Source organism: Monomorium pharaonis, chromosome 6 (genome assembly GCF_013373865.1).
Source record: "Monomorium pharaonis isolate MP-MQ-018 chromosome 6, ASM1337386v2, whole genome shotgun sequence".
Classification (NCBI taxonomy): domain Eukaryota; kingdom Metazoa; phylum Arthropoda; class Insecta; order Hymenoptera; family Formicidae; genus Monomorium; species Monomorium pharaonis.
In genome coordinates, this window is record NC_050472.1 from 7,929,875 (window position 1) to 7,951,019 (window position 21,145).

At 38.3% G+C, this 21,145-nt stretch overlaps 2 protein-coding genes across 8 annotated transcripts in view; both read right to left on the reverse strand.

Annotated features, from left to right (window-relative positions):
* Positions 1-225: 225 nt before the first annotated feature.
* Positions 226-8,940, reverse strand: LOC105827854 (putative leucine-rich repeat-containing protein DDB_G0290503). Its single transcript, XM_028190961.2, has 6 exons — positions 7,771-8,940; positions 7,084-7,697; positions 6,448-6,608; positions 6,183-6,330; positions 5,896-6,104; positions 226-5,773 (listed from the first exon to the last, which is right to left on the reverse strand). Exons 1-6 carry the CDS (start codon positions 8,618-8,620, stop codon positions 5,701-5,703), a joined length of 2,055 nt encoding a protein of 684 aa, XP_028046762.1. The 5' UTR covers positions 8,621-8,940; the 3' UTR covers positions 226-5,700.
* Positions 8,941-9,115: 175 nt separating this feature from the next.
* The window catches only part of LOC105839468 (ELKS/Rab6-interacting/CAST family member 1), a 126,305-nt gene continuing 114,275 nt past the window's right edge, over positions 9,116-21,145 (reverse strand). For all 7 annotated transcript variants that reach the window (XM_036287809.1, XM_028190960.2, XM_028190956.2 and 4 more), the window contains 10 exons: positions 20,603-20,989; positions 18,546-18,848; positions 17,088-17,240; positions 16,827-17,015; positions 16,502-16,641; positions 14,098-16,321; positions 11,945-12,202; positions 10,417-10,604; positions 10,000-10,054; positions 9,116-9,726 (listed from right to left, as the gene is read on the reverse strand). In XM_036287809.1, the coding sequence (XP_036143702.1) occupies positions 9,691-9,726; positions 10,000-10,054; positions 10,417-10,604; positions 11,945-12,202; positions 14,098-16,321; positions 16,502-16,641; positions 16,827-17,015; positions 17,088-17,240; positions 18,546-18,848; positions 20,603-20,989 (3,933 nt within the window). In that variant the 3' untranslated portion in view covers positions 9,116-9,690. The remainder of the gene's footprint in view (positions 9,727-9,999; positions 10,055-10,416; positions 10,605-11,944; positions 12,203-14,097; positions 16,322-16,501; positions 16,642-16,826; positions 17,016-17,087; positions 17,241-18,545; positions 18,849-20,602; positions 20,990-21,145) is intronic.

Consider the following 21,145-nt stretch of genomic DNA (forward strand, 5'->3'; position numbering starts at 1 on the left):
GTTTTATTTGCTTTTTTTGCATCAAATTGTGGATAATTATTTTGTTAATTTAACGTATTATTTTGACCTTTGTTAAATCTGCCGATCTCTTTAACCATTTTTTAATCATCGGGATTTAATCATTTTTCTTTATCTCATCTCGAAATAGCATCCAATAAAGATTACGATAATATCGGTACGACTTTCCTTATATAGTATTCACATAAAAATCGTATTTCATTTCTCTTTTTTTTTGGTATTTTCTTATCGTGGACACTTAATAGTCACGAGTCAAAAAATAATAACGGGACCGCTTCCCTTTCGCTTTCTTTCATTCGGCCTCTCACTCTTGTCTCACTCTGCAGTCTCACCTTAGGATCACCTTAAATGCCGTATGAATTTGAGGTTCAAGGGGAGGATTTCAATAATAACTGATGGATAATTATTTGGCAAAAAATCATGATAATGCGCAATTAAGCCTTATATTGCCTCAAACGATATTTTTGGGAGGACTTTAGGCTTAAAGGGAGATTTAAAAATTAATAGAAGTTAAGTATTAACTATTTATATTCAATCATTAATAATTTTAATTGACGTCATTCATAAAAATAAATTTAAACTCAAGCGGGATGTCACAATGTCAAGTAACATTAATTTCATGGCTAATAAGAGTATTTCAGATATCTTATAAATTTTGGAAAGTTGAATATTAAGATTCAGTATTAAAATTCGACATTTTTCTTATCGAAAAAATTAAATAAATCTTTCAATTTTATAAAACATCAAATATTATTTATTTTGATTAGCCTTATAATGTTTATTATTCTATTATTTAGAACAAGCTATATTATGATCATTATTATATATATAAAATGTTCTATTTCAATAAATCTCTCTCAAATTTTTTTTTATTTTTAATTAGAAACAATAAAAGTTGTTTATAGTTTGAAGAAAAGTACATGATTTTGATTTGAGTCAGAATCATATCGTAAATGTTATTTTCAAAAAATTTTAGAAGCAACTAATTTCTTAAATAAAATTTAATTTTTTTTTTTAAATAAAAGTTGTAGATGTTTATCAAAACGTTTTCAAAACACTCTCAAAAATTGTCTTTTAAAAACCGTTCAAGAAATATAAAACATCATAATCTGTAAAATCACTAGCTGTCCACGTACAAAAATACCAGATAAATAAAATTTGATGTCGTAAAAGTAATGTAACATTCTGGTGCCGATGGATCAAAAGGTGTTTAAAATTACATAATTTTAAATTTTAGAATGCTTGCGTGTGTAATAGCTGTTGTAAAGAATGCCCAAAGCTTCGCAGAAGTTCAGTCTAATCTCCTCCAAGTGAGTAACTCGAGTTTCGAATTCGCAGTTTCTATTAAACACTACATATTTGAAAAATTCAATATATTTTAATCTTGTTAAATATTTTATTTTCCTTTTTAAATAAATTAATTTAAAAAGAAGTTTGTTTTGTAAAATTTAAAAACATAAGAAAAAATAAATATTAAAGAAGAAAAGATATTATATCAATCTTGAATAAAAAAATCTAATTTGAATCCATTGACATCTGAATTACATATTATTTCCACATCAGATTCTACGACTTAATATCAAACTTTTCAAAATCCGCAAGATATCTAAATCTTCTTATGTAAGTGAAATCGAAATTAAACCTAAAATTTAACAAATGCTTATTATCCTACTGTTTATTAAGCTTCTAATGATTTAGGCGCAATCTGTTGCAAAATACACAATTATATCCTCTCCCCCTCTTCTCCACTTATCTCATTCGAACTTTTTTTTACCGTTTCGACGACACCGTGGACGACAAAAATTCTACGACATCAATTGTACCGAAAGGATCTTCGTGAAGTGATCGGATAATACTTTACTATCATAAGTTATACCGTTATATTACGTTAGTAGAATCTAATATGTCAACAAGAAATTCGATCTGATACTTTGTCTGTGTCTGTCGCATTCCTCGTTCGTGCACATAGTCACACATTCCTTGCGGCTTTTCGCGAAACAGAAATTGCAAGTTAAGATTATTATCGAGTTTCGTGACGTATATCAAAGAGTTGAAACATCGAAAGTGGATTCGTGTATTCACAGTGCTAATCAAGAATGAGTAAAAGTCGAAGGTTTAAAAAATGTCAAGTATTGTGTAAAAGTGAGATAAGTATCCGGAGTTATATTCGATTTTGTTAAAAAATTCTACGTTCAAAAAATAATGCTGCCGGTTTTTTAAAAATGCATTCACCAGACGCTCAACACATTCATGCCCCCATTCGTTCTGTGTTAACAATTGTGTCAATTAACGATAATATTTTTTTTCTGCTTAGCTATATATGATGTAACACGATGATATAGGCTTGATATGACACGGTGGCACACGTTAACTAATTGTTTCTTCTGATTTCTGTCCCATTGTCCTTCCTCTCTATCTTACCTTCGATCTCTCGACTCGATCGACACGAAAGAGACATTTAACGGTCACGCTACATCTTCCATTTAAAATTGGTAATAATTCTTGCAAATAAATAGGAAAATTTGCAAGATGCATAAATCGTGAGAAGTTAACAGAAATGAAATAACAGCAGCTATTGCTCTTAACAGAATTAGAACATCTCAACAACTTTGTTGTGTGATCAATAAAATTTTATCACCTCTCCAACACCTTTATAAAAATATGAGCAATAAGAGAAAACGCGTTGTATAAACTCTTATTGATTCCAAAAAGAGGAAAAATATTTAGATGGTCCATAATATTATCAGCAACCATTAGATTGTCTGTATTTGATTCTTGTGAAAATTTAAATTTAACGTAAATTTACTTTATTCACGTGGTCTTAGTAATATGAAACGTAATTAAATTGTCTCGTATCTGCACCTGTATCTACATGAGATTGGAGGTCAGAAGTAAGAGAGGAAGCAGTTTTTTGTGACAACGCATACCATTATTCTGGCAAGAATTGCGGCCAAGTATCGCGATTTGATTAAAGATACATTATTGTGAATTAAATTCAAATTAAAATAATATTCCAACATTAAAATTTTGCAATTTATAGTTAGTGTGTTAATAAGAATAATAATTTTAATAACAAGAAATTGTTTAAATAAAAGAGTGATACTTCTTTTTTAATTTCTACAAATATGCATTTTACAGCTCGCGATGCTTCGCTCTAACAAGTATCCATGCCACGCACAACACGCACTTTGATTCCAGCTTACAGTTGTCCTAACGTTTAGATATATTATAAAGTTCGAGTTAATAAGTCTTTTGGGTTCTAAGTGGTTCGTAGACGTTTCAAGATGCAAAGAGGCGTCGGAGTTAAACGAATGAATAAGCCAGCAACGAGAGTAGTGCTGCCATATACCCGCAGAGTTCACAGAGGAGCTATCCTCAAGTATTAACGATAAAATTTTACACTTTCAACATTTCGCAATTTAACTCACCGCAATGGCAGACGCGACGATATCAGCGGCGGGCGCGACCGAACGATCCGAGAATGTGCCATTCGGCGGGATCTTCCTCCGTTGGTCGTTTTTACTTTTGCAACACGCTACCGTGTAATTCTCACAAAAAACAATTTGTTATTCAGAAGTGCTGCAACGCACTCTCGTCGTTACTAACGTAATTCTCACGTTACAGATATTGCACGTCGCAGCATCCCAGATCGCTCGCCAGCTCGCCAGTCTCCAAAAATGACACATTTCAAGCCCTTTATATGTCAAACGTCTTGTGCCGTTTCTAGTAATTTTCGACGGTAGCCAACGGTCATTGAAGGGGGTGTAAGGAGAAGAAGGAGAGCGTAATAAAATATCGCATCGTGCGCCTTTAAATGCGCCACGTAATATGCACGATCAGCGACGACAGTTCTTGTAACTTGTAAATATGTAACGGTAGTCTCGTTTCATTAAATAATTATTTATGTCGCCGTGAGTTTCTGCCGACGCTTTTTAAACAAGCGCACATTTCAAAGCCTTTTTTTTTTAGTCAGTTCTCGAGGATTTAAGAGCGCACACTTCTCCCTTGCGATATTTTATTACGATCTGTTATCCCCCTGCGCGATATACATACGTGTTAATGACCGTGCATTCTCCGATAGGACAGTCTCGAGTAAATGCGGATTAGAGCGATACTTATGCGTGTACACATAATAAATTCCTATTCTACAGTGGTGTACTTTAGGAATGGATATAGATCTTTAAATACAGGAGCTTCCGAGGAATCGTTTATGACTTTCGGGACAGTTGCGTCGGGTGGAAGAAATAACATAAGTATTATTTACAAGAGATTTTCTCTTTTTTTTTTCTTTAGTGCCTCGGCTACGTTCTCTTGGCTTCCCGCAATTTTTCACGGAGCGCGTCTTAAAGAGTCCATTCTGATCACGTGCACGTCGCGTACTGGTACTTACGGCGTATCCTTCTGCGTATTCCCACATTTGCGATTAGCGGTTAGACGATTGCAATAATTTAACGCGACACTCTAGAGGTAATACATCCGGAAATATTTCTCAAACTTTTTGATTTTTTAAATATTAATTTCCGAAATCACAGACGCTGGTTTTAAAATCTGATCGTTTCCCAATTGATTCTCACAAATTGAAATAAACGCAAGTGAAAAGAATAAAACTAATATTGTAACATGAGTAAAGCTAACTTCTTTGATTATGAATGCAACATCATGTATATAAATTTTTATATCAATTTTTTAAATTTACTCACTTTTTTCTTTAGGACGAAAACGACAGGACGATTATATAATTTATCTCAATTGTAATTTTATTTATATATTAAGGAATACCAATATATGTATGTATATGTAAACTTATCAAACTGTTAAATTCTTTAAGCAAATTAGATTAGCACAAAACAAAGAATTAAAAGTAAGCTCTTATAAATATTTGGATTTCCTAGAATATTCGAATCAATAAAATATAAAAATTTGTTTAAAATATTAAAATCCAAGAAACTCCAGTCCCCAGGTACTATTTCTTATTTTTTTCAATTATATTGAAACATTAATCTAATTTTTATTTCATTTTTCAGAGCTAATTTACATACCCAAAATTAAATGTATCAAAGAAATAAATATAAAACAATTTTCTTCTAATCAATTATCAATTTTTTAACAATGTCATATGTTTTTAACAATTCGCATATTTTAATACATTATTGCAATAAACAATTATGACGCCTACAACAATCCAAATATCGCTGATGTCAAAGGGAGAAAAAGATAAACACCTATAGCACTTTTGTGTCAGAATAAAATGTCCGAAACCATCGTTACATCCATTGTTATTATATTTCATTCGTGGTAAACCAGCAAATGTTACCTATTTGGATTACCAACAGTCTCAAGAAGCTTCTAGTTTCTCGATCTTGACAATTCTTTCCATCATTAAGTATCGCGTGAATAATAAAATGCCGATTATAGTGAAAGATGTAGAATAATGACGAAGATGATGATGGTGATGAAGATAGATGCGTGATGAGCGGCACAGGCGGGGGTGTTGGCTGTTGCTGTAGTTGTTGATATTGGTGGTGTATTTGAGTTTTGCTGTTGCAGTTGTCTATTTCGTTTTCTTTGTCTTTCGCTACGTTTCTACATACTGCCTCTACGTTCGCGGGTGTGTGTGCGTATGACAACATTAAGGTAACGAAGGGACCGATACTTCGAAATACCGTAGGTGGCCTCGAGTACTTATCTGGTATCCTGCTGATGAATCCGGGATTGATCCTCCTCTTTTAAATCGGACTCCATCGACGTCCTTGTCCTGCAAAACGTGATACTAAACATATTTCTGTATATTCCATAATATTAAAAAAGCTTTCAAAACTTTTAAAATTAATTATTTATTCATATAATGCGTTTAAAAGAATGTTATTGACAACTTACGAATACTTGCAGCTTGAGATAGATGATGTCGATGAGCTGTCACCATTTACCGCAATTGATTTCGGTGAACTGATTCTACTAAAACAGTCGTCAAAGGAATTATTATTGTTATCATTACTGTCTTCATTGACGTCGGATATCTTGAATCTTTTTTGAAGTAGTTGTGACGTTGTTTCCTGTTTGCAGTCCAATTTCATAATTTTTTCGTCCTGAAAAATATCAATATCGACGACTGCGTTTTGATGTTTCAAAAACGTAGAGTTTTTTTATTAAATTTTCTATATTACCTCTTCTCTCAATTTCTCAAGTAATATTTGCTTATCGATTCTTAGTTTTGCCGCTTGATCTGCTTGTATCGGAGTTTTTATACCTGAATGTTCCAACAAAGCTAAATGAGCGTCCTTTTCGGAAAGAGCAGCTTTTAAAGCTTCACGTCTGTAAGAGACCCAGAAATATTAAAATAAATTATTAAAAAATTATGCATATGTTACGTTTACATACACAGATTTACTATAGAAATCAAACTGCAAACTTGTATGCTGAAAAACTCACCTAATTTGATGCAACTCTTGAAGTTGAACCGTTTTCTCTTGATTCGATTGAACGAGCTTCTCTTCAGTCTTAAATATCTTGTAAAGGAGAGGCTTACATGTAATGCATTTTGTGGCTGAAGCAGCCTGCATGACTGCGATTTTTTCCTCCATCTCGGTGATCTAATAACAAAAAAATTTCCTGAGAGGCTTTCCATGATTGCAACGTTTCCCTAATAATTAATTAGAAATAAAAAGAAAATAGAATTGACGCAATTAATAGCAATACGAGTTAGCAAACATAGATGTATGACATAATATTCACAATGTATAGTTATTCACAGATTTTTCTACAACGTATTCTTTATTTTATTTTTTGTTACTTTCAATATTTTATATTAATATAAAAAATTTGAGTATGTAGTAATATATACAAAAGTAGTATTTAAAATAATTATATATTTTTTTATTATATTAATATGTTGTATTAGGAGGACCAGAAATTATTTTTATAAATAATGAAAATGTATATATGTAAAACGACATAATATTATTTATAAAAACGGTATTACTTCTCAATATATCTCATTGCAAACTGAATGTGCCTGAAAAAGTATAAAAACAAGCTTGATATACTACAAAGGTATTTCCAACTCACTCTTTGGTCAGCTTCTTTTCTGAGTTTCTTCTCGCAGTTGAACTTCGCCTCAATCTCGTCCGTGATAGTGATGTTCTGACGAAGAGCCGCGTCCAACTCCTCTAATTTACGCCCTTTATCTGCAAGGTTCTTCTTCAGCTGAAGCTCTATTTCCTCCTTCTCCTTCAGGGTGGCGATGAGCTCCTCGATCGCGACGTCAATTCTCTCGCCAAGCGAAGTCTCCAAAGAATTGACCTCCATTTCAAGCTCTTGCACCCTCTGGTTTCTCAGTCTAATCTCTTCTTTCAGCGCGCTAACGTCCTCCATTTCATATAATTCTTCTTCCATCTCGATCATTTCCTTCTCCATTTTCGAAATCTTATTTTGTTGCTCAATGATCTGCTGTTCATATCTCTGGATTTTATTGTCCTTTTCCGAAATGTCGTGTTCCATTTCCTTCATTTTTTGCTCCTTTTCTCGTACCTCTATTTTTAGCCTCTCCTCCTGCTCGTGAATTTTGTTATCCTCTTCTAAAAAGGTCTGCGTTGTATCCTTTATCTTTTGTTCCTTTTCTTCCACCTCACAAGCTGCTACTCCGTCGTTAGATGGAACGCTCTCCGTCGGGGTGTCTCTGACTGAAAATAATATAGAAGCAATAAAAATTTAAAAGGAACGTGCAACAATTACTATAAAATCTCTTTTATTTACCTGATCTATTTTCCTTGAATTTCGACAGCTTTTTCAGCTCAGAAATTTGATTTTCCAATTGACCAATTCTGCATTCCCGATCCTGCAGCTTTCGCTTAAGGCCGTCGATATCGTGTTCCTTGACGTAATCCTCCAGATTCGTAACCATCTCCTCCAGCTCTATAATTCTCGCTTTATCGATCCCCGCGTTTGTAAGATTATTCTTCTGAATCCACTTCTCCAGTTTCATAATGCGCTCCTTATCAAGCGATACCTGATAATGCAGATCACGCATTTCCTTTACGTCCTCCTTGAGAAAGTCCTCGAGCTCTTCCACGGCATCCTCCAGTTCGGCGATACGTTTGGATTTCCTGTCGATCCTCTTCTCGAGATCGCGCACTTTCTGCACGTCCACGTTTTTCCGTAGAAGACTCTCCAACGACGCTATTTTCAGCTCCAGCTCGACGATGTGTCGATTCTTCGCTTCAATCTCCTGCTTCCAGGACTCCTCCACTTTCCCGTTCGTCTTCTCGTCATTGGTATCCTTCTCTGAGGATTTCGTTACGCTCGTGGGTGTCTTCAAGGAATTCCTCAAGGCTGCCAGTTGTTGCTCCAGCGCGAGAACGTACCGATCTTTCGCGTGCGGATTGCAACAACTTTGACACGCATTTTTCATCTGTATTTCGGTATCCTTGTTTGTTTTACCGTGCCCGTTGATGTCGTTTTTTAGGCCCTCGCAACGTTTCAATTGTTGCTCCAGCTGGACAATGTGTTGATTCAGCGTCTCCGTCTCATCCTTCCACGATTCAATGTGTTTCGCGTCACCCAATAAGTCCTTGCATTTGTTGTGCTCCATCTGGAGATGTTTCATCGTTCCTTCCAGCTCGATCACAGCACGGTTCTTCGCCTCTAATGCATCTCGCCAAGTAGACTCGTCCTTGTTATCCTGGGGCTAGCGTGCGGTATGCGTGCCGAAGCGATGTTCGTAAAGTGGCAAAATGTACGGGAATGTGGCGATAACGAAAACAAAGGCGGAAGCACACAGGAGGAAACAGAGAAAGGTGAATGTGTATATTACGCGTATGTGTGTATGTGTGTGCATTCTTATTTTGTATACATGTGCATCGATCGATGCAAAAGGACGCAAGAGTGTGCGTCCTCAAATGACTGCGAGACATCATCCTCGATCATCATTGTTCCTCTTCTATCTCGATATATCTAAATTATCGTCCGTTAAATTATCTCCTTGCAATTCTTTGTTGCCTTCTTCTTTTTCTTCGCGTCTGCCGTTCGCCGTCTGCTTTTCTTTCGCTCTTTTTTCTCTCTTTCTCTCTCTCTCTCTCTCTCTTTTCTCTCTATCTTCCAATTTTTATTGGTATTTATATTTATATTTACGTGTGTGCATACATATATACATCTACATACGTATAACTTCCGCGATCGTGTGAGTAATAGTATGTATATACAGATGAATGCGAGTGTGTTTGTATCTCTTGTATGTATGTACGCCGGTATGTAGGTATATTTATATATACTTCGGTCTTTTCTCAATAATAATAATAATAATTAACATTATTGTTACCGTTGTCGTCTTTCTCTCGCGTTGTCGCGTTAATATGTATATTTATAATTTATCCTCTGCGTTAAATTTATATTTATATATTTATATTTATAGTTTTATTTTCAATATTTATATATTAAGTTATTGTTGTGTTATTATCGTTATTATCCTTTCGCTATAATTATTAAATACGTTAACAATGGTCGCAGCATTTTACGTAAAATAATTATATGTCTCGACGTGGGTTTTGTCCATTGGCGGATCGACATCAATCCTTCGTTTAAATCTCTCGTATGTATGTCTATACTCGTAAAGTCTCGCTTATAATATGCAAATTGTACTAAAAAGAACGGAGAAGGCATCCCCAACAAAAATCGACCTTAGAACAAGCTTTTTAGGAATCCGGCGGGTCCCGCCTGTTTAGCACCATTTCGGGGAAAAAAAATCGTAATATTTTTATTCATTGTGTTTGTAGTATTGCCAACGAAAAGGAAATACGTGTAGATGATAGGCAGCAATACGTGAAGCGAATCATGTGAATGTATACATCCGAAAGCAGCGTGAAAAATGTCGAAAGACAAGTAGTTAGTAGGTTAATAGGTGGAAAAAGAATATGTTAACATATAAGAATTAATTCATGTTTTTCTTATTACATATTAATATGTAAGAAATAAATGAGATATACTGACCTCTTGCTGTGCAGTTGTAGCTTGTTTCAACTTAGCTTGTGCGGTTTTGAGTGCACTGTAATGAAAAAATCGAGGGCATTAATAATAAAATAATTAAAAATCATTTCTCAAAATATATGTATCACAAATATCACTAAAAGGTTTATAGTTTATATGTATATATATATTGTTTAATAAATTCATTATTTCTCGAATAACATTTTTTGTTGCAATATGATTTAAATATATTTACACTTAATTTATTTCATGTCACGCTACGCATATTTTTAATAAAAAATCTTATAAAATTGCGTTAAAATAAAAAATTATAATTTTATATTTTTGCAATTCATTATAATGTTTATAAGTAGAAAGAATTAATATTGTAAAAAATAATTAATTCAATCATATTGCCATCGTATCTGAAATAATACTCACTCTTGAAGTTCTCTGATTTGTTTCTCCTTGGAGTTTTGCTCTTCCTGTGTCATCTGCACGAGCTGCAATAGCCTCTCGGTCTCGGCGGCGCTCCTGCCCGATTCTTCCTTCGCTTTTTCTAACTCCCTCTCGGCAATCTCGAGCGCCTTTTGCATTTCCGCTAATCTCTTGTCCGGCGCTCCGCCACTCTGCTCATACAAATTGAATCATATAAATCGGTTTGGATAAAATTTTGTCGATTCAGTTCAATTCGGACTCAAACAAAGGAATGAAACTCAATTAGATTTGATGCCAAAGAAACCTTCCCATACAGCACAAAGCTCCGATTAAGCTCCCAGGGAGTTCATTTTGCTGAGCTCCCGAGAAGCTTACAAAATTCGACAAAACAAGCTCCCAGGGAGTTCATTTTGCTGAGCTCCCGAAAAGCTTACAAAATTCGACAAAACAAGTTCCCAGGGAGTTCGTTTTATTGAGTTTCCGAGAAGCTTACAAATTTCGACAAAACAAGTTCCCAGGGAGTTCATTTTGCTGAGCTCCCGAGAAGCTTACAAAATTCGACAAAACAAGTTCCCAGGGAGTTCGTTTTATTGAGTTTCCGAGAAGCTTACAAAATTCGACAAAACAAGCTGCCAGGGAGTTCATTTTGCTGAGCTCCCGGGGAGCTTACAAAATTCGACAAAACAAGCTCCCAGACAGTTCGTTTTGCTGAGTTTTCAAGAAGTTTACAAAATTCGACAAAACAAACTCCCAGAGATTGAACATATCGGGTAAATTAATGTACTGCACGTATAGTCATATAGTCGCGAGTAGTTCGCAAGATCGTCACTAGGCGAAGGCACGGCGCTCCTTCTCGTGAGAAAATTTACTCCAAAAGGCTTATAAAAGAAAACCATCACTCACGGCTTACCTAGCAGTTAGTACTTCACTAGCAGCAAAGTGTAGTATATATTGTTTTTGTTACACGAAGAGAGTTCGTGGGCCTTTGCAACTCAGAGAGAGCAAAAGGGGGAAATTATAAAAATAAAATTTTTTACGGCAGCTCCTATGTCCGCTTTTGAGAGCTCCCTGAGAGCTTTATTTAAGCTGGCAGGGAGTTCAGAAATAATGTTTTAAGAACTCCCTGCGAGCTTCAAAATAATTCCCGTGAGGCTTCTGTATAAGCTCCCTGATAGCTTCATCTAAGCTCTCAGGGAGCTCCCAAAAGCGGACATAAGAGCTCCCGGGAAGCTTATATAGAAATTTCCCAAGAATTATTTTGAAGCTCGCAGGGAGCTCTTAAAACATGATTTATAAACTCTCTGCGAGCTCAAATGAAGCTCTCAAGGAGCTCTCAAAAGCGGACATAGCAGCTCCGTGCGAGTTTTTTGGAAGCTTAAATGAAGCTTATGAAAAATTTTGTGAGCTCCTCGGGGGCTTCCCGAGAGCTCCCCGTGCTGTGTGGGTTCGCACCTCTCTAATTTGCAACAACCATATATACAACTAAAACTGTAATATAACTAAAGAACAACCCTTTAACAAATTTAATTACCTTCTGTAACTGTTGCTCCAGTTGGTCCATTTTCGCCTTCCTCTTCTTCAGATCTTGGTCGAGACTTTGGAGTGTCCTCTCCTTTTCTTCTATCGTTCTAGCTTTCTGATCTACGGACTTCGCTCGTTCTTCCATCTGTCTTCTCTGCTCGTCCAATTGTCGTCTTTGTTCCTCCATCTGTTTCCTCTCTTGGATAGTATCGGCGCCAGCTTTCGCGGCGCCAGCTTGGAGTTTCTTGTTCGCCTCGTGCAAGTCCACCTGCATTTAGGAAGGAATCGATTGTAGCGCATCCTTCGTACCTTTATCGCATGCACGATTTATTATTTAACTTTTTCTTCTGGATTAGCCAGAAAATCAACTGCGAGACAAAGAGAGAAAAAAAGCAGATATGTGCCGTAAGAGCTATGATAATGACCATTCCAAAATGCAAAACCGACCATCATCTACTTGCGCTTTGGTTCAACGTGCTCTGCTATAACTCCTTTATGTATGAACCCCAATTACCAAAGTGCAATTAGATTAGTAAGGCTACACACTAACTCTCAGTCTTTCCGCTTTTTGCAGATAAAAATCGATCGATACTTCTTCTGTAAGTAATTTGGAAATTGCGCGGACACGTAAAACAGATTCTGCGAAAAGATTGAGAGCTGCGTTCTGCCGACCACCAATTGGCCAATGGGACAAAATCACGAATGCATGATAGATGAATAATAATAAGAACAACAACAATAATAATAATAAAATGAATCAGACGCGACATCACACAGACACTCTTCCATATCTAGTTATTACAGCGATATATGTATATACATACAAAGAGATGTATTAATTGTGATAAAAAACGTGGCGAGTATAAAACAATGTATATACCTACAATAAGAAATATATGTACATGAGCAAAAACGCCCGAGGTGTACACCAATCAGAGAGAGGAGGATACCGTTTCTTTCAGCATTCTTTATTAAATTTTATCATATTTTTGATGAAGTTTTAAGACTTTTGACAAAGTCTTATGTCCTTTAGCGAAACTTTAACGCAAGAGATATCTCGATATCCCCGATTACAGAAATTAGAGAAATCAAAAGATGTGAAGCGATACTTCCTCATCTCATCGATGCAGTGCATGCTTTCCAACATAAATATTTCCACGATTACTTCTTGCTGTCATATTTAACACGCGATATAAGCGCAGCCGTAATAATATGACTAAATATAGTAATAATAATCGGGAAGGAGAGAAAGAGAAAGCGAGCGAATAAGCACGATAATCGAGTGCTATAATTATTATATATTTTTCATTTATTTATTTATTATTCCATCTTGATTATGTATGTATTTATTATTTATTCTTTATCTTTACGCTCGCTTTCTTTATCGTACAACAATAATAATTACAGTGCCAATGGACAACTCAAAATATAACAATACAACAATAATAATAATTAATAATAATAATATTAGTACTAACAATAATAATAATAATAATTATAACGGTAACAGTGACAATAAGAAATAAAGACATGTAATAATCATAACAATAAAAACTTGAAACATATTCTGATAGCAATGAGCGACAAATGGCAGTGCTTGGAAATATTATTGGGAATAAAAGGAGTATCGGAGTAATGATCTTCTATCAAAAGGACGTTGCATTATGCTGCGGATATATCTGCTTGCGCACATAAATAAGATAAGAAAAGATACAGGCGTGAAACGCGTGGTGCAGCATATCAGGTCCCGAATCACGCATATTTACACACATATACATAGATTTGTTCGCTACATATATTTTTTTTCTGGCGACGTGTGTGAAAGTCTACTAGGCCCGTCTGTCTTCGGAGTAGAAGAGAAGGAAGAAGAAGAAGAAGAAGAAGAGACGAGATTTTTCGTTCTGCATCGTTTTCGACACAACGATCAACTCGATTGCACATCAGGGGATGATTTTTTTTTTCATATAGAGTGCGAGCAGAGTGCGCGGGATAATAGTGATAGTGGTGGTGACAGTTGAGGTACTGATGGACATAGTGGTGGTGCTTATGGTGATGATTGGTGATGTGAATGGCTGGATTGTGAATTGCCGTCAGCAGCGCGAGCGAGCATGGCGTGAGGCCAACACGTGCGTCGGCGTCGCCGCCGCCGCTGCAGCCGCTAACCTGATTCTTCTCCAGCTCCTGGCACAGCATCTCGAGCTGCGCCTGGAATCGCTCGCGCTCCACGGCCGCCTGTTTAATCTCTTCTTGCGAACGTTCCAACTCCTTTCTCAGCCTGGCGATCTCCTGGCCGTTCTGCTGTGTGGGCTGCTGTTGCTGCTGCTGCTGCAACTGCTGTTGCTGTTGCTGCATGGTGACCTGCATCTGTTGTATCTGCTGCTGATGCGCGTGCAGCTGCCGTTCCGTCGTCTGTATCCGTTTCTGGAGGTCGCCAGCCTCGCGCTCGGCAGTATCCGCCCGCTGCCGCTCCGTCTCGCATAGTTTCCGCCACTGCTCGAGCTGAGCCGCATCGGATTGGGTTGTCTCGGGGCCGCGTGACGTCAACTGCTTCTGCAGCTCTTGCACCCGCTTCTCCGCCTGTTCGGCGCGCTGCCGCTCTTTCTGCTGCGCCTGCTGTAGGTTTTGCACCTGCTGCTGCAATCGCTGCACTTCGCGCATTTGCGCGTCGAGTGCCTCCTTAGCAGCGCGATCGGGTGTCTGCGCGTGGGCCCGCTGTTGGAGACGACGAGCCTCCTCGCGTTGACGCTCAAGCTCGGCCTCGTTCGCGCTAAGCTCCTGCTGGAAGTTGACCAACATTTCCTGCGACTTCTCCAGCTGTATAACCAGCTGATCGCGCTCCACTTGCAATTGCTTCGCGTCCGCCTCCAGTTTCTCCTTCATCTTCTCCGAGTGCTTCTCCCGATTCTCCAGGATAGCTGCCATCTTGTCGCGCTCGCGTTGCGCCAGCTGCAGCTCGTATTGCAACCGGGCGAGTTCCTCGTTACCGGCGAGTTGCTGCTGCTGCTGTTGCTGCTGCTGTTGCTGTTGTATACGGCGCAGCTCCTGGCGCAGCGCGTCACGCTCGTCTCGCAGTAGCTGCACATCCGCGGCAAGACGCTCGAGCTCCTTCTTACTGGCCTCGGTGGCCTCCTGATATTTGGAGGTCTGCAGATGTGCCTTCTCGAGCTCCTTCGCGAGCCTGCCAGCCTCAAGCTCGACCTGATCGCGCGCCACGATCGCCTTATCCAGGCTGGCTCGTAGACGCTCTACCTCGATACTCGCGCTCTCGGATCTCGTCTTACCCTCGGTTTGCATCAGCCGTTCCAGCCGCACGATCTCGACCCGCAGCTTCTCGTTGTCCGCTTCGAGCGCGTCAGCCCGCATCTTCACCTTGTCGTGCCGGTCGCGTATTTTCTCGGCCTCGATTCGCGCACGCTCGATCTCCGCACGATTGCGTTCCTGCTGCGACGTAGCCTTGCCGGTCTCGTCGCGCGCCCGCTCGAGCTGAAGCTGCGCCTCGTGCAGCTTCGCCTCGAGCTCGGCGTGGTTCGACTGCGTCCTCTTCAGCTCGGCCTCGCGGCCTTCCAGCCGCTCGCGTAGCTTTTCCACCTCCTGCTGTAGCCTACTACCCTCGCTCTGCCACTTCTCCTGCTCGTACTGGTATTTACCTCGCACGCCTTCCGCACGCTCCAGATCGGCGCGCAGCCTCGAAGCGTCCTGCTCAGCCTTCCGCGCGCGCTCGAGCTCCGCCAGCGCCTTCTCCAGACGGTCGCGCAGCCGCTCCACCTCCAGCTTCGCCCATTCGTGCTCCTCCTTCTGCCGCTCCTGGCTTTCCTGATACTTGCCGAAACGCGTCGCGTACCTCTCGACCTCCTCGCGCGCGGTCTCAGCCTCAGTGCGGAGCCGCTCCGCCTCGCTCTGCGCCTTCCTCACCTCCGCCTGCTGACGGTCGTGCTTCTCGTACATCTTCTCGATCTCAAGCTGCATACGCGCGAGCTCCTCCTGCGTCTTCTCCGTTGCCCCCTGCGCCTTGTTGAGCTGCGAGTGCGCGCGCTCCAGCTCGAAGCTGATGCGCTCGTTGTCGGCCACCAGCTTCTCGCGCTCGTTCTGCAATCGTCGCAGCTCGATTTGCGACTTCTCGTAGCGCTCGCGCACCATTTCCAGATCGACGCTCAGCCGATCGATGTTCTCCTTTGATTTTTCCTCGTACTCCTTTGTGCGACCGAGCTGCAACGCCGCACGATCGTACATTTCCTGTACCCGGGCCAATTCCTCCTGGGCCTTGCGCGCCTCCTCGCGCGACTTGGTCGCCAACATTTGCTGCTTCTCCGCTTCCAGCTCGAACCGGTCCTTGTCCGCCTCCATTACGTCGATGCGGTTCTGCAGGCGGTACACCTCGCTCTGCGACCTGTCACATCGCCATTAGACATTTATTTTCTCTTTCTTTCACTATAACTTGCTTACATAAATATTTTATACAAATGTATTGGTACTTAAATTTTGTTATTTCAAACATCTTTAAGTCTTATAATGTCGATATATTCAAAACGATTAAATATTTCCAATTTAAATATTCGGTTAGCGTTACCTATCGTATTTTTCCAGCATTTTTTCAAATTCCTTGGTAGTATTTTCTCGGTCCTCTTGAGCCTTATTCATGGAATACTGTGCCTTGTCCAGTTTTTCCTTTAGAATCTGGATTTCAGTCAGCGCGTCATCTCGCTCCAACTGTTCCACCGCAATTTCGAAAAACCATGAAAAATACGTTAATTTCTAATATAATTTCTTTGCAGAATAACATCAACATTGACTGATAAAATATGCTTCGTTATGTTAATTTTAAAACATCTTAAATAATAATTAAGAGGCAGCATCGTTCATTATTACGTCATTAAAAAACCTATTTAACTCACCGTTAATTTCTGATGAGTATTATGCGCCTTTTCCCATCTCTCTTTCACCAAGTCGAGTTCTGAGAGTACATTCTCTTTCTCGCGTTGCATTTTAGCTATTTGATTCTGTTGGAATTCTATCCTTTCGTGCATCTTCTCCATCTCTTCTTGGAAGGTATCTCGTTCTTTCTGCAGCCGTTGCATTACGACCTAACAAACGATCACACGTATTTCGGATCAATATTAAATCTCAATTGATTACTTTTGATTAATTATACTTACCTGAGCTTTTTCGTATTTATCCTGTAGTCTATCCACATCAAGCTGAATCGCCTCTCGCTCTTTCTGAATTCTCGTTGACTGTCCTAATGCTTTATCAAGCTGGCTCTGCAGATTCTCAAAGTCGTAGTTCTGTTTCTCTTTCTCCATTTGCATCTATAATAATTGCATTATCATATATTAGCAAACTTTAGTAAAAATCAACAAACATAATATAAATTATACATATGTGTATAAATTAATAATGACAATAATATAGAGAAGTCGCCAATACCGACATAAAACTCTTAACTGCACCCTCTTATTTCTTGGGAAACATTTCGCTTTGTAAATACTGATACAAACATGATCTAAATTATTAATAATAATAATTTAAAAAGTCTTAGTTCATACAGTTATTTACAGTTTTTTTACATAGAATCTACTAAAAACAAATTTGTTAAAAGCAAGAATAAAATTTACACAATTTTTGTATTCAAACAATATTGAAATCAATATTAATAACATCAGATTATTTTTTATGTTCGTAATGTTCTATAAAGTTGTTTTATTATATACTCTTTTTTTTCTTATTTTTCTTATAATGCAGTTTTAAACATAAAATCGAAGTGCAGTATAAACTGGTAAATCAATAAAACAGATTACAAGATAATAAAAGTTATAAGACAAAAATAAAAGACATGACATTACATAACATAGAAGATCTATCTATTAAGTTAATAATTATAATCTAATCTTTATTAATTGTCACGTTACACGTTATATTTTGTAGAATAATATAAACTATTTATAAATCAACAAAAACTCAACATTTTATATCAAAATAAAAAACTAGAAATTTTCGTAATATATATCGTTGTATTTTGTATAGATATTTAATGTTAAAGAGAAGAAAAAAAATTTAACGCTTATTTTTGGTTATTGTACAAAAAAATTAATTATTGCTAAATTTGAAAAAAAGCTCTTATCTGATAGAAAACTTTCTAATTCGTGTATTTGTGTTCTTATAATTTTATTTCTAAGAAGATAACAAAAGTTTGTATACATCGATATTGGCAATCTTTTTCTAATGTATACAAAGCTTTAAAATTACAATTATTTATTTACGTTTATACCCACATTTCATAATTTAAGACCTAAAACTCTTTAAAAAAAGAACTGATTGCACCAGTAACTTGTAATGTTTTATCAGTGATTGAATACAAGATTCAATAATTGGTAATGCTTCTCAGATGATGTTTAATTTTAATGATAATAACCAGTTTTTTAATTAGTAATTAATGAAAAACTTGTTTCAATATACTAATTATTTTCTATCAATTAGTGCTCAGTTCTTTTTCAATTCTCAAAAAATTGTTTCTTAAAAAACCATACATTTTAAAGAAAGTAAAAATATTTGTACCAGTAAACTGTCATTGTATTTACACAATATACAGTTTTAATATTTTCAAAATTACTCACTCTACGAATTTCCGTCTGCGTCTTTTCGAGTTTCTCCTGCAGTTTGTCGACCTCGCTCTGCGTTTTGTCCAGTAAATTCTGCAATTTATCCTGCTGAAGTTGCGCCTTACCAAGGGTGGCCTGCGTGCGCTCAAGTTCCTCCTGCGATTTTTCGAGTTCACTGACTGCTTTGTCCCTCTCGGAGTGAAGACGAGCCACGGATGCCTGTGCTCGGTCGTATTCCTCCCGCAGGCTCTCCTGTTCGCCTTGAGCATTCTCCAGCCTGGCCTTGAGCCTGTACACTTCACCCTGACTCTTTTCCACCTTAAAAAGAAGAAAATTCGCTAATACCTCGTAAATAAATTGAATTAACTTCGAATCACATGTAAACTTTATCAAACATACTGCAATTATTACTTCTACTTAAATTATGAGCTTCATTATTTCCTGAAGAATGTTTTAAAATATCACGAGTGATAAAAATCGAGTAAACTCAGAAATTGCATTTTTATAATATAATATTGGGAATTGTAGACAGGCCGTGAAAATAATAAAAATTTATGCCTACTTTCAACATCGTTGAAAAATGTTTCCCTTCGCGCTTCTACAAACTCCTTAAAAATATAAAAATTGCTTGTGACACGAGATCGAGTATTAACGCGACTTTCCACGCCAGAGAAATTTATTCATTCCCACGGTCCTTTATTTCCTGTCGTTAACTTGTCGCCGCGCGGAGCAGGTTCAAGCGACAAGCCAGGCAAATGCGAACTTAAGCACACCGTTTAGCCGTATTCCTCCAGAAACAAACGATATGGTAATGCGAGCAATTTTCCAGTCACTTAGATGATGGAATTGTTACTTTGCTGCCGATTGCAGACGTCGGGTGCAGGATTGGAAGGCGTGATTGGAAATTGGATTCTATTGCGCGGGTAAAGATGTAGACGGGAAAACGGGGGCACGGAAGATGGAGAGGACGAAGGTCCGGAAGAAACGAATGTGGGACAAGGACGAGGAAGAAGTCTTTCGGGTGAATGCTGAGAACCCGTTAGAATCGATCGTGATTAAAACTGATTGTCTGCGAAAGTACGCAACCGATTCGAGGACCGATCCTTGGAAAGTGCTCGTCGAAATGGAACTGCCGAGTCGCGGTCCAAAACGGGTCTTCAGTCGTCCATTAATAGATCGCTGAGTGGCGACGTATGTACGTGGATCGTGTGCTCCAGCAAAGTAGTCCAGGTTACTTCTTCTGTGCCGATCAATCGATGGCACTGTAATTGTTGTATAAATAGATCCCCCGCTATATAGAGAGACAGAGACACGCCAAAGAAAATGAGGCGCAATTTTTAAATCGTCGTGATATTTCAAATCGTAGCGAGATCGAAGTGCTCCAAATCGGAATTTCGTTTTTTTTTTAGCGGTTTATGTGGAACAGACATTACTTTCACAGTTATTTAAATAACGATTCTAAAATGTAACTTGCTAGTGCACAGATGAACAATAAGAAGTAGTAGAATTATCGAAATTAATTATTAATACATTTAATTAATTAATGCACCTAAAGTTTCTCTGCTGGAAATGTTTTTAATAAATTTGTCAATAATGGCATATGTTGCAAATATTTATTAGAAATTAAGGGGATGCTAAACTGCTCGTCAAACTTGATTGAGGTCGATTAAGTTTCAAGAGGCTTCTGTTATACGCGCTTTTCTGTTGTAAATCTTTGTAATCTAAAATTTTTAGATCGCAATTAGTGTTTAAAGGTAAAACAAATTGCTCTTTCTAAATCTAGTTAGCGATAAAGTGGAGGCAGAAGAAAATGTATAAAGATCAAAGTTAAAAAACCTCTGCAGCGGAGTTACCTTATATCTTTCTTTCCAGATATTCCATCCCGTTGTCGGAAGGAGATTTTCAAAAGGGGCAACAAACCTTTAATATTAACTGCTAAAAATGTTGATTATAGCACTCGGGTCACAAGAATTTAAAATAGAAAAATTCATAGACGATCTTCTAAAACTTAATGGGTTTAAAGTCCATGTATCGTCGCAAACATACGGTGACGGAACAAGGATGAAATTTACCTTTTCTTGAAGGGTTGCGGCCTCGGCACGTGCCCTTTCATTGTCCGCTTGCGTGACCCTCAGCTCCGCCTGGGCCCTTCTTAATTCGCTGGCCGTTTTGTCGGCACGTTCCTGAACGCGTTCCATCTCCTGGGACGTGTTAAGCGTACTTCTGCCATAGCCATGCGATCGCTCAATGTCCTGCCGCAGCCTTTCGTTCTCCAGTTCTAGTCTGGCCAGTCGCTGCTTCGCCGCCTCCCAGTCCGCGCCGCTACGTCCGACCTCGGAGGCAGCCTTGTCCAGTTCAGCCTTGCTCTTGCCAAGCTCGGACTGCGAGCTCTCGAGCTTCGCCTCCAGCCGGTCCTTCTCCGCCTGCGCTCGCTCCAAACGTGCGCCCAATTTTTCAACCTGGCAATTGGTACATGAAAAAGCAGCTATGTAAAATTGTCGTTTTGCTAATGCTGTACAGTTGTGTCACAATCTTGTTATTCACTTTACATTATTCTGTAAATATCATAGAGTGAAATGTTACACTGAAATCATGAAAATTGAACTTGTGCAACT